The sequence below is a fragment of the Canis lupus genome, chromosome 14 (assembly GCF_003254725.2).
Source record: "Canis lupus dingo isolate Sandy chromosome 14, ASM325472v2, whole genome shotgun sequence".
Classification (NCBI taxonomy): Eukaryota; Metazoa; Chordata; class Mammalia; order Carnivora; family Canidae; genus Canis; species Canis lupus.
Window position 1 is genome coordinate 42974042 of NC_064256.1, and position 14443 is coordinate 42988484.

At 34.7% G+C, this 14443-nt stretch overlaps 1 protein-coding gene across 2 annotated transcripts in view; it reads left to right on the plus strand.

The window, feature by feature from the left end:
• ZNRF2 (zinc and ring finger 2) overlaps positions 1 to 14443 on the plus strand; it is a 108585-nt gene that overhangs the window by 75310 nt on the left and 18832 nt on the right. For both annotated transcript variants that reach the window (XR_007402081.1, XM_025464513.3), the window contains 2 exons: positions 5101 to 5206; positions 11746 to 11825. Coding sequence is in view for 1 of the 2 variants with exons in the window: in XM_025464513.3 (XP_025320298.3) it covers positions 5101 to 5206; positions 11746 to 11803 (164 nt within the window). In the remaining variant the exon portion in view is untranslated. Of the gene's footprint in view, positions 1 to 5100; positions 5207 to 11745; positions 11826 to 14443 lie in introns of those variants that run through there.

Consider the following 14443-nt stretch of genomic DNA (forward strand, 5'->3'; position numbering starts at 1 on the left):
AGAGTATGTTCCTTACCTATTATATATTTTCAGGTTTTGTATTTTACTAAAATGAAATAAAATTTAAAATTCAATGTCTCAGTTGCACTGACCACATTTCAAGTGCTATTTTCAGACCACATGTGACTAGTAGCTACCATTCCAGGCAGCACAGAGAAAAAGACGAGTTTCTGTCATCATGGAAAGTTCTAATTGGATAGGGCTATTTCCCTGTGGAATAGAAGGAAGTAAGCAGTAAAGTATGAGCTCGTTTCTGATACTAGTTTTGACGGCAGCTTGGTAACTCCAGAAGATAAAACATATGATCAGTCCTAGAATACTTCCTCTAGATATGTCGCCATCTCCAACTTGAGTATTTCACACTTAAAATTGCCTGAAATAGTTCATTTGCTTCATTGATTATGTTATTTTAAAGTGAAATTGTTTCTTGTAGCAAAATTCATATAGTAAACAGGCCAACAACTTAGCCTAAATTTGAATCCTGACCTCAGAACTTAGGTTAGTAACTTCTGATAAGTTACTTAACTTCTTTGAGCCCCAATTTCCTTATCTGTAAAGTGAAGGTAACATTAGTTACATCATAGGATTAATAAATAAATAACAGTAACTATATGTAAAGATAAGTAACAGAGGGGACATGTTTAGCGCTTTTAAATATAGAACGAAGCCAAAACATTTAAGAATTAGGCCATATTGTTTGCATGGACTTGTTCCCACACTTGAAACTATAATAGATCTCTAGAAATGGTTAAGGCAAGAGTGTCCTGTAAAAATTTCTGGTGCATGGGATTATTTATTGACATCGTGTGAAGTTGGAACAACTAGAATAACCAGAATGAGGAGAAAAATGACCAACTTTTGTTTTTGGAGAAGTCTGTAAAGTACTTTCTGATAACAGGGGTAATAAAAGTGAGTATTTTGTATAATGTTTTGATAACTTAGAAAGTTTTTCACATAATTTTTTAGTTTGATTCTTTAAATATTTTGAGTACCTTTATTGTACTAACATTAAAGAAGAGTAAAAGGAAACTCATAGTTGACCAACACTTTGGTGGTTATGTAGCTAACTTTGAGGATAGAAATTTCTCTTAAGTTTTCAACTTTAAATCTTATGCTCTTCTAATTCAACATGCTGTTTGATAGCAGTTGTATTTCTGAGGAGGTATATATTTCAGAATCTCTATGGATGGGACCTACATATATGTAACTTATTTTCTTCTGTGTTGAGATAGAATGCCTACCGAAGTGATTCTGGTGCCCATCTCTGGTTAGAAATCATTGTTCTCTTCTGCTTTAATTATTTTCCAAATGCTTAGGTAGGGCATCAGCAATACTTGAAAAAGGAAATAAAAATTTAGTTTCCTATTCACTATCTTTAGTGCCTCTCCATTTATAAGTGCTTGTGGAGAGCCGGAATCCAGTCAGACAATTTAACTTCTATAGTTAAATAGTCTTAGTATTCCCTTCTCTGCTTCTCTCATAACAATTTTGGCTAGTTAATTGTCTGCCCTCAATGTTTTTGCAGTCCTAAAATGTTTACTTCATATTGCTTATAGTAGTATCTTTGTGAATGTTTTCAATTGACTAGCTAAAGATTTTTTTTTCAAGTTTTTATTTATTTATCCACGAGAGCCACAGACAGAGGCTGAGACATAGGCAGAGGGAGAAGCAGGCTCCCCATGGGGAGCCTGATGCTGTCTCAATCCCAGGACTCTGGGATCATGCCCTGAGCCAAAGACAAAAGCTTAACCACTGAGCCACCCAGGTTCCCCAATCAGCTAAAGATTTTTTTTTTTTTTTAAGAATTTTATTAATCTTTTCCCAGCTGTCTTGAAGATGCTTCAGTACCCTGGATTTAGTAATTTTTCCCCAGCCATATTTGACTCTGAATATGTCCCATTACCGAGCTCAAAACTGTCCTTTGAATGGAAGGACAGTGTCATAATGGGTGAGAGAAGAGAATATTCTAGCAAACCCCCGTCATAGGTAAAAATCATGTTGCCTAGTGAATCTTAAAAAATGAAAAGCATTTTCAAACCTAAAAAGACCAATATTCTGGGAAGTTGCATTTTCAAACTTGAAAACTGCACGTTTACTATTTGAGACTAACTGGGGTTTTGCAGTGTCTAAACTGTTTCTTCAGTCAGACTTATCAAAATGCAGTTGAGCAGTGGTTATGATATGTTAACGTTAGCTTTTAATTTCTGAGCAGAGATCATTTCACTAGAAGCTATTAACAGTGAATATTGGCTGCTTCTGCATTGAAATTTGCTTGGAATGTTCTTATATATAGGTGTACCTTTCTTAATATAGAATATGCAGTTCTGATTATGTTAATTACATGCAGATTATATCTGTCTTTGTTGTACCATAAATAAATTTACTTAAAAACAAAATAAAAACTAAGGCCTTCATGATATTAAAATTTTCCCAACAGGAATTGAGACTTGGTCATAGGTCACCATAAAAGTATTGTTAAGACACTTATTTTTTTTGTGAACATTGCATTCAGAAGTTTGTACTTAATGGATTTCTAGTTATTTTCATTTGGTGCTGACAATCTGTTACATAGTAATATATGGCACAAATATGGCAATGCTTTTATTTTTTAAAGTTGGCTATCTCATTTTCTTCATATAGAGTAGTGGAGAGTATGTGGTTTATTAAATTTAGATGCAATATTAATATATTCCAAAAGGTAGAAATTGTGATACCATATTTCGCCAATTTTAAGACACACTTCCTTTTCATACTTTTAACAGCTCTGGAAAATGAGATGCATCTTAAAATTGATCTGTGTCATTTTAATGGTGGGGTTTTTTGTTTGGGTTTGGTTTGGTTTGGTTTGGTTTTGAGGGGCTTTTTGTTTTCCTTACCCATGTGTAAACTACTGGTACATGTTATAATCATTGATGTCTTAGGCTTGATAAAAAGTGATTGATTTTTTTTTTTGAAGTTTATTATAGAACTTAGACTCGTTATGATGTGGTATATCTTTGTGGTGAAAGAAATCATTTCTATGAGATTATACTGTATTATTTGGACTAACCTTTCCTAAGATCTTTTAGCATCTCCTTCACATCCTATCACTGCTATCCTAGTGTGTCAAATGGCAAAACTGAAACAATTTAATAATGAGTTTGATGTACTTTATTCAAGGGGAGACAATCCATAGTTTGAGGGAGTACCTAGTGCCTTATGAGCACTTCCCAAGGTATTTTCCCAAGAGCGATTTCTATAAAATATTAGAAGAGGCAGCCCCAAAACAGGGCATGATTGGCTAGGAGGTCCTCCTGTTTCCTATGGTAACATAAGCTGCCTATAGCCTTACAGTGAGGTGTTTTCCATAAGTGCAGGATGATTTAGGTTTAGATTTGTGATATGGGTGGGGCCACTGGAGTGGCTTCCTTCTGGGTCCCAATATACCAATTAACAATCACTAATTAGGTTTTTTAAATTAAACTGGTTTCCCATCTTTGGAAAGATGTCCAGAACAATAAGAGGAAAATGGAGATCAAGAAACAAGGAAGAAAACATTTGGGATCAGGATTGGATGGGTGGAGTGAAGATAATGGATGGGAGCTCCAGGGTGAAGAAGAGAGAAATGGGGATAGGACACTAGAGGGGAATGTTAATAAGAGCATTTTCCACTTACCCAGCTTTACTTATCCTGGTCAAGTCTCTGATTGTGATACATCAGCTTGTGAACTACCCAGTAGTTAGCTAGAATCATCACAAGCATATTCTATAGATTCTGAATACAGGAAATCTTCTTGCTGAGACCTTTCCTCACAGGGGGTGCCCTGCTACCCCTCCAGCTTTACCGGTTAATCCTAGCATCTGCTGGTATAGACCCAGTAAGGTCTGTGTTTCCTTTTATGCATGCTGTCTCAAAATAAGTAACCAAAGGGGGAACTGCTTCTTAGACAATGAATTTTTCTACAAGGAACGATTACAGATATATGCACAATTAAATTCTTTGGTTTTATAAGAAGTGTGGGAGTACCAGACAAATACTGAATTTTAGGAACTTCCTACCTTGCGCTATCATTCAGCATTTAGATAGAGCTTGGTGTCGTCTTTGCTCTTTAGCCTATTTGATTTTTATTTCTACAGACAGTAATTTAGTTATCTGTGGTATAAATTCATACTGCGTGTTCCTGCTTTAGCTTTCTATTGTCTACGCTTACTAAGTTCTCATACATTCAGCAGTTTCTCCATATTCTCCAGCGATGGTGTGTTTTAGTTCTTCCTCATTTTATCTGGCTAACATAACTCTGTTTTAGGCAAGATCCTTTTAAAAATAAAGCTTTAACATTAATATAATATTTAAATTTTCAGTATAAAACATCAATTGAAGGAACCTTTTTTTTTTTTTTTTTTTTTTTTTTGATCAGAAGGAATTTTTGCTTTGTAAAGGGTTTTACCCATAGTAGTATTTTAAACACTCTGCAGGGCCCTCTGGAAGCCAGTCTAATTGCTGCCTGGTGTTGGCTTGGCATTGTTCTGGAAAAGGATTGAAAAGAACTGTTGCATGTCTGAAATTCTCAAGTTTCCAAAAGTCCCTTTCAGAATCTACACAAAAACTTTAATCTACCTTTGGGTTTTCTTGAGTTAAGCAGACCTTTTTAAGAAGTCTCCTATTCAGAATGATCTCTTTGACTTACCCAATTTTGTTATTTTTTAATTTTAAAAATTATAATAGTATTTTCATGCCTTTTCAGCCATATTAGACTCTAATTTTTTTTTTGAACTATCTTGGGCACCAAATTAACATTGATTAGTAAGAGAAGGAAAATAAATTTCAAATTGCAAATTACAGTCTTGCTGATAAGTTTTATAGCAAAATCCTTTTCAAGTCATGATTCTGTGCTATTCTTGCTTACTGTAATGCCTCAATGAAATGTAAATGGAAATAAGAGATGCTGTCTATAAGTAAAGGTAAATATTTTTCACTGACTTATGAATAGTATTTCAAATATGGGTGCTGAGTTTTATGTATTTCTGACAAAATATATCAGTCACCACTCTTTATAAATTAGCGTTCCCATAATTCTTCTTTCAGTTTTATTGTCCTGAATTCATTTTCTCTTTTCTCAGAGGATGTACTGAGTAAAGATGCCGGGGAATGTGCAATATGCCTTGAAGAATTGCAGCAGGGAGATACTATAGCACGACTGCCTTGTCTATGCATATATCATAAAGGGTAAGTTTATTTTTATGTTAACCAAGTTGATATTAGAGTAAAAAGTGCTTCTCAAAAATTTCAAACACATTGTCCTTAGGGCTAAAAAGTTTTCTTCTTAATTGAAACTCCCTCTCCCTGTTTCTTTAAAAAATAATGAGCTTTTTATTTCCTGCTAGAACTAAGATTTAAGCCCCAATCTGTTTGTAACCAAAAATCCACCATTCGTTAAACATTTACTATTACTCAGGTATTGTCTATAACAGCTTAGCTAGGTTATCTCATGTAAATCTTGTAACAATCTCATTTTATAATTGAGGGAATAAGCCGAGAAACAATAGGAAATCTCTCCAAGGTCATGTGGCTAGTAAATGGAAGACCTGAGAGTTTAGCCACGTCTGTTTGGCTCTAGCACCCATCTGGATTCTCATAAAGTATTCTTGGTTTCAGAGTAACGCAGGACAAGTTTTAGATTAAAAAATTAGTTAAGGTAAACAAAAAAATAGAAGACTGTAACATTTCAAACCAGTGAAAGGAATAAGGCAGAATTTTATTTAAAGGCAGGAGTGGGGGAAAGCATAGAGAACATAATAAATAATACAAAATAAGGAGGCGAAAATAAAACTAGTATCAGTAATTTTAATAAATCTAAATAAAACAGACTTACCAGTTGAAAGCAGATTGAAAGATTGGGATAGGCTTTTGATGAGTGACACACTTAAACATAAGGATATAGAAAAATATGAAAGTGAAGATAGAAAACTATGTCTAGGCAAATATTAACTACAGGCAAACTGACAAAGCTAAATTGATATCAGACAAAATAAATTTTAGCAAAATATTACTAGTATGATATGATAAAAGTATATAAAATTTAGTTTTTTAGGGGATCCCTGGGTGGCTCAGCGGTTTGGCGCCTGCCTTTGGCCCCGGGCACAATCCTGGAGTCCCGGGATCAAGTCCTACGTCAGGCTTCCACCATGGAGCCTGCTTCTCCCTCTGCCTGTGTCTCTGCCTCTCTCTCTCTCTCTCTCTCTCTCTCTTTCTCTCTCTATGTCTATCATGAATAAGTAAATAAATCTTTTTAAAAAATTTAGTTTTTTAGTGAACCAAAGGACACAGTCTCAAGGTAAAATATTTAAAGAACTATCAAAAAAATTGACAAATACGTCATAATAATGGAAAATTTCAACATAGTCCTCATTGAGTCAAACAGATATACACAAAATGAGTCAAGACCTAGAACAATCAAGCAATACAGCTCACAGGTTTGTCTAATGGGTATATGTATATCTGCACCTAGCAATTGATACATTTTCTTTTCAAGTACATATGAAGCATACAGAAATTAATGCTGTACTAGGCCATAGAGCAAGTTTTAGCAAACTACAAAAAATTGGTACCATACAGAAAACTGTTCCTTGGCCAGTTATATGTCAGTAATAAAAGATGAATAATCTTCACACATGCTTCTAAGTAATTTGTAGATTAGGGAAGAAATGTAATGGAAGGGCCCCTGGGTGGCTGAATTGGCTAAGTGTCGGATTTTGGCTCAGGCCATGATCTCAGGATCATGAGATCAGTCCCCCCTTGGTCATAAGATTGAGCATCCCTGATGGAAACCTGCTTAAGATTCTCTCTCTCCCTCTTTCTGTCCCTCCCTCTCTGTGCATATATGCACGTGTTCTCTCTCTTTCCAAAAAAAAAAAAAAAAAATTAGGACTTAGCAGGGTTGCCAGATACGAGCTCAAATGAAAATTAGTTGCATTCATATCTCAGTAAGAAAAAAGAACTTTTTTTTTATAGAATAATAACATTAACAGCCACAGAAACTACAATAGCTGTGATGTTAAGAATACATCCTACAAAAGATACTCAAGATTGAAAACTTCACTGAAAGATATAGAAGATCTAAAGTTTAAGTATACCATTTTGTGGTTAGGAAGACTCAATGTCATAAAAATGTCACTTAACCCCAAATTATGTAGTTAATATCCCATTTAAATCTCAACTAGTTTTTTCATGTAATTTTACAAGTTTCTAAAATATACATGGATGATATCCATATGGTAAGAACAGTCATACTCATGAAGAGGAAAACTGCTGGGGGCCTTGCCCTGTACAAATATATTATAGGACTATTAATTAAGACAAATGTGAATAGGCATAGGAATAAAGTCCATAAACACTTGTGCATATATGAGAGACAGCATAGCATGGAGTTTAAGAGCATGGACTCTTGGGAGTTAAGGTTTCCCCCCATATCCCAGCCCTTCCACTAGTTCATTGTGTGATATGTTAAGTTATTTAGTTTTTCCCTCCCTCAGGGAAGGAAAATGAGGCGATAGTACCAATTTCATAGAGTTATGAGGTTTTAAGTGGGTTAAATTTTAGAAAGTACTTGCACATAATAGCTGCTATTACATAGTAAGTAAATGAATAAAAAAATTGATTTGGCGGAGGTGGTATCACAGCAGTAGAGAAAGAGTGAACAATTCAGTGAATGGTACTGAGATCAGTTGGTTATTGTTATAGAAAAATAGTTGAAGCCTTATTTTATAGTTGAGATAAGAATCAGTTCCCAGTTGACTAAACATATGCCTAGGGAAGCTAAAATCTTAAAAAATGGAGAGAAATATTCTTGACCTCTTGGTAAATATTTTTAGGGCTAAGATACCTCCCCCCCCTCCAATAGAAACTTGAAAGAAAAATTGATAAACTTTATAAAATTTAAAACTTTCTTGCATCATGATACTGTGAAAAAGTAAAAACTAGACCTCAGACTGAATTTTTTTCACTACACGTAACAATTTATTGGGATGGTATCTGAAACAATATTCTCCTTCAGTAACTTTGTGTAATGGGTTTAGGTCATTGCAGTTGGTAAGTTGAAGAACAGTGACAATATAATGAGATTATCATACTGGTTCATACAGAAAATATCTCAGCACATTAGTGTTTTGCTGCATCAAATAAAAACAGATGAAAACGTAAATGGGAACAAGCTGTGAGAGAATACAGCGTAGGTATACCTTGTTTTGTTGTGCTTCATTTTATTGCACTTCACAGATACTACCTTTAAAAAAAAAAAATGTAGGGTTTCCTGCAACCCTGCATAGAACAAGTCTGTTGGTACTATACTGCCAACAGCATTTGCATCCTATTTATGTCTTTGTGTTATGTTTTGGGTAATTCTCATGAAATTTCAAACTTTTTCATTATTTGTTACGGTGATCTGTGATTGTGACTTCTAAAACCTCAGGTGGTAGTTAGCCTATTTTCGCAATAAAGCATTTTTAATTAAATTATCTAAATTTATTTATTTATAATAGATTTATCTACTATGCATATAGTTTTGAGACATGCTTTTGCACACTTTAATAGTAAAGTGTGAACATGCACTGGAAAACAAAAAAATTTATTTGACTTATTTTATTGCAATATTTACTTTATTGCCATGTTCTGGAATTGAACACACCCAGTATATGAGGTGTGCCTGGTACTATAAGAATACCCATCCATGGAACATTCTAACACCCAGTTCAGTTAGGCCATGGGATTTATTTGGAAGTGCTTGCTTACTTCATTCATAGTTCTCAAATTTTATGCATTGGGCTTTTGTCCCCATATTAATATTAACCCTTCCTTAGTCCTCTATTTTTAAGTAACCTATACACCCAACATGGGCCTTGAGCTCACAACCCTGAGATAGAGTCCCATGCTCTACCAACTGAGTCTTTATGTCAAGCTGATTTCACCTTTAAAAAAAAAAAAAATCCGGGATCCCTGGGTGGCACAGCAGTTTAGCTCCTGCCTTTGGCCCAGGGCGCGATCCTGGAGACCCCGGATCGAATCCCACTTCGGGCTCCCAGTGCCTATGCCTCTGCCTCTCTCTCTCTCTCTCTGTGTGTGTGACTATCATAAATAAATAAAAATTAAAAAAAAATAAAATAAAATAATAAAATAAAAAATAAAAATCCTATATCTACAGTGGTATTTTATTTATCTGGAACAAACAGAGCTTTGTTCTGGTTACAAGGTTGCATTATTGGAGTGGTCTGCCTTAACGTGGTTTTCCCATAAACCCTGTTAGTTTTAGTATATGTCTGATTTGGTAGAAAACAAGGATCATCAAAAATGTGTATACTATATTATAGCTGAAATATTTGGATAATTTGTGTAAATCTATTTTAAAAAAGGCAAAATAGAAAATTTGGCAAAAGTTGTTAAGTCAATTCAGAAAAAAAAAAAAAAAAGAAGAAGAAGAAGAAGAAGCCAGGAAACATACAAATGTAAGTTGTTATACTTGGAGAATAGTTCTGTAATAGCTATGTGCTGTATATATTCTACAGCTCAGTAATTCCATTCCTGTGTGTAATCCCTGGAGGAATTCTTGATCTTGTGCTCTAGGACAGTGCTGCTACTCAGTGTGCAGGTCCAGGGTGAAATAAAGGAGCTTGAGTCAGAATGTAAATCAATATAATACTGTCTTCATTGAAAAAGACTTGCAGTGATTAAAAAAAAAATAAAAAGTGTGTTTAGAGGCAAAATTAATGGGTATTCTGACTCAAAAGCTCCTTATCTCATTGAGAACTGGTAACAGCTCATGGATTAGTACTGTATTTGTGGGCCACTCTGAGTAGAACAGCTCTAAGAGACATGTATAAGATGTCCATGGAATCATTGAAAGTGTCCATCAGTAAAAGAATGGACTCATAAATTGCAATATGCTTGTATTTATGGAATATTACATACAATGATAATTTCTCAATATGAGTCAAAATTACATGGCTGTAAAATAAGTGCCCATTTTAAATCACCTAGGAACCGTGAATTGTTAAAATATCTGGAGTATTTTGTGTACTACTCATTTTTTTCTGAGAGGGAGGTGAGGGGCAAGGGTAGGGGGAGAGGGGGCAAAGAGAGAATCTCAAGCAGACTCCACTCCCAGTGGGGAGCCTCACAGCCCTGTGATCATGACCTGAGGTATAACCAAGAGTTGGACTCTTACCTTGAGTGAGCCACCCAGGCACCCCTGTTCAGTACTTAATTTTAAAGGATATTCCAGTAAACCAGAGGACAGCTAGAGCCAAGTAAGTAGATAGAGAACAGGCTGAAAACCATCTCTAAAGCCAATTTGGGCATGATTATTTAGACAAGTCTTAATGGCAACAAATTATTTTAGATATTTAAAAGAATATTATGTGGATGAGATATGTTACTTATTTTCCTTTTTGTTTCATTATTTTTACCCACCAAACTATCCTATAAGGTGGTATGAGAATAATACATAATAATTTTGCCTGTAAGCATATCAGCCAAGCCTTCTAGCTTTGTGGCATATTCAAATTTGAGAATGTGTCAACAGTGAGAATGTTGAGCAGCTTAAATTCTACTTGGGTAACTTCCTAGCTGTTGGGAAGTTACTTAACCTTATTAAGGTCTTGCCATTTATCACAGTGAACTAGAACTTTCTGCAGTGATGAAAATGTTTCGTATCTTTGCTGTCTAGTAGAATAGCCAGTAACCATGTATGTGGCTTTTGAGCATTTGAAATACGGTAGTGTGACCAAGGAACTGCATTTTTCTTTAATCATGAGTTTAAATTTAGCCACATGTGGCTTGTGGCTACTGCATTAAACAGTGCAGATCTACAATGAGGACAATTATATGCAACCTAATATTTAACTTCTAATCACAAAATACTTTATAAATGCAATTAGATGATGGTATATTTGTGTATGTATATGTATTGTAGAATGGGATAGAATTAAAATCAAAGGCTATATTTATATGTGAGTATTGAAATACAGTCTTTTAGGGGCACCTGGGTGTGTTAGTGGTTGAGCATCTGCCCTCGGCTCAGGTCATGATCCCGAAGTCCTGGGATCATGTCCTGCATCAAGCTCCTCACAGGGAGCCTGCTTCTCCCTCTGCTCATGTCTCTGCCTCTCTCTGTCTCATGAATAAATAAATAAAACCTTAAAAAAACAAAAAAGGAGGAATATAGTCTTTTAAAAGATGATACAGTTAAGAATTAGAATTTTAAAATGGTTTGATTACATTGATTAGGGACATGAACAGATTGATATTTGCATGAATGAATATTTTGAAGAGAGAAATATCTGTCCATGTTTGTCACTTAATTTTGAATACTGCTTAAGTGGTAGTTCTTTAGATTCTCTTTTGGTAAGGGTTGTTCTATTTAAACTACTTTATAGTGTAACTTTGCAAAGGTTGTTTCCTTAACTTCTTTGAATAATCAAAATGTGGGATGCCTGGCTGGCTCAGTGGGAAGAGTATAGAGCATGCCACTCAGTCTTAAGATTGTGAGTTCAAGCCCCATGTTGGGTGTAGAGATTACTAAAAATAATAATAAATTAAGATCAAAGTGTAATAAACAGATCCTCATATTTTACTTACATATGGCAAATATGCTTATTTAAAATATTTTTTCTGTAAATATATATTAAGGTCAAGAAGTAAGAATTTTTATTATGGCTATTATCTAAATAATTAAACATAAGTATTTCAGTTTTTCTGGTTTTGTTCTTTTCTAGCTGCATAGATGAATGGTTTGAAGTAAATAGATCTTGCCCTGAGCACCCTTCCGATTAAGCATCAGCTTCCTGTTTTATAGGTAATTCTCCGTTTTTCTTTTTTAATTGCTTATTAAATTGTTACCTGGGTTATACATTCTTAGCCATCATTTTTATTCATTCACTTATTTATTGAAGTGTTTGTGTGTCCATCCATCTGTCCATCTGTGTCCCAGACATTGGGTTAGGTTACTGTGTAGAAAACTCACATGGAAAGAGAACATAGAAAACAAGTATATTGATTCCTGAAGAAAGTCTCATATTGAGTAACTTCTCCATTCTTGGTACTTTAAAACACATTAGCTTATTTAATTTTAGGTTAGTGCTTAAATCTGTGAAATATATGATTGGTATGAACTTCACACATGTACATATATGTAATCATTGTAGTACATGTTACCCCGTTTTACCTCGTTTTACCACTAAGAAATCTGAGGCCCAAAGTAATTAATTTCATGACTTTAAGAAGCAGTATGCACAACAGACCAAGGTCATGCATTTAGGAAACAGAATCAGATTCTGTACTCTTACCCAAACTTTACAAGTATGTTCTTAGGTAATGCAGTAAAATATATTAATATTTTAATATTAATATTAATAATAATGCAGTATAATATTATAATTCTAATCATAATTAGTTGGCATTTATGTTGCATTATTATGTATCAGACATTGTTGTAAACATTTTACATCTATTAATAACTCATCTAATTATTGTAACAACCCTTTGAGCTCAGGACTCTTGCTATCCCCATTACACAGGTGAGGAAACAGAGTTATAGAGAGGTTAAGAAACTTGACTTGTCAAGCTAATTCCTAGGTAGAACTGGGATTTGAACCCAAGCATATTGGCTCCTAAGATTGTGTTCTTAACTAATCTGTAATTAAGTAGGAGCATTTTCTTCAAAAAGTTGCGTCATGTATTCATTCATTCATTCAGTTTAATCTTGCACTTTAGTATATCTTCAGCCTGTTATATAGTGTTCGTGTCTATATATAGTAGAAGCAAAACAGAAAAAAATTGAATTTTAAACCAAATACAGAATGTTTTGCTCTGCTGATATCACTTATTCGTTATCCTGCATTATCTGCAAGTGTTCAGTGAATTGAATGACAAACTCACTTGACTATTGCTATTTTCCATATTCCATGAAGTGAGTTAAATGAATAATTTAGCTTTGAAAAAGTAACTTCACATATATGAAAAGCTTTTTGTGAGAAGACCTGCAGAACTGACATAAAGCATTGGGTTTTCACATCAAGGCAGAACATTTTAGCCAGTGCTGGAATAGTTTCAGGAATTGGAGCCTCTATGTTCAGAGACTTAAGATGGTAACCAACAAGTCTTTACTGAATGGCTAGGCCTGAAGACAGAAAACTGGAGCAGATTGTTGCCCTTAATGAGGATAATTTAATAGCAGCAGATTAGAGTATTGAAAGAGGAGATTTGAGGTCACTGAAGAGCTGTTATAGCAACCAAAGTAAGAACTGCAACATGAAATGAGACCTCTTCACAATTAAAGTGGGTCTCCATGGGAAATGTGAAAGCCATGGTAAGCTGGAGGGTACGAGAAGACTATTAGCTTTTGAAACTTTTACTGTGAGGTGATTCACATCATACCTTGACACACCAGAGGTGTAAATTGGGATAAGATTGCCGTGTAAAGGAAGTGTGGCAGTAGAATGATACTTTTGAGTATATGTGCAGGTATGTTTGGATTTCACGATGAGCAGGTTTTTTGAAGAGGAAGATGCTTTTGGTGTATCTTTAGTGTAACCTTACGTCTGGGCGAATAAACTAAAATTATGACTAAAATTATAGAAGCATTTTAAGAGAAGTACTAAAAACTAAAGCTAATAAATGAAGTTTTTATCTTAGTATTTTACATACCAAGGTAATAGGTCTAAAGTTTTCACCTATAAGTAAAATGTATTTTAGAGGCAATAAACTTTTTTGTGTGAGGTGGGATTTTATGGTCATCAAGTTTTTATTTCATGGTCCAATCAGCCAAATTTTTCCTTTAGTGTCACAGTGAGCCTATGGGTATAAGGAACAGGAGTCTCCTCTGGTAGTCAATATGCACGTTGGTCTTAAATAGCATTTCAGTTTTCTTACCTTAGGTATCAGTATTGTCTTTTTACTGACTTTTTTTTTTTTTTTAATAGAATCTGAGTGGGACACCTGGGTGGCTCAGTGGTTGAGCCTCTGCCTTTGGCTCAGGTCGTGATCCCAGGGTCCTGGTATCCCACATGGGGCTCCCTGCAGGGAGCTTGCATCTCCCTCTGTCTATGTCTCTGCCTCTCTCTGTGTGTCTCTTATGAATAAATAAATTTTAAAAATCTTAAAAAAAAAAAAAAACACCTGAGTTTGCTGACACTTGCCCTTAGAAGTCTTATAAATCAATGGACTCTATGGATCTTGAAGAGTCATTTTTACAAATGTACAGTTATGGAATATCTTGGCTCAGATTTTTGTTTCTGTACTGACTGCTCTTATTTATCAAACGATAAATTTCTCCTATCCCTTTTGCTGTGCCAGATTAAATGTGTGCATTTGAAGAGGATTTATTACTAGAAGATTAGAAAAAAAGGGAACATCTAGCAGCATGTGCAGCATTTCTGATACTCTTCAGCATAAGTATTTAATGGATGGTCCAAG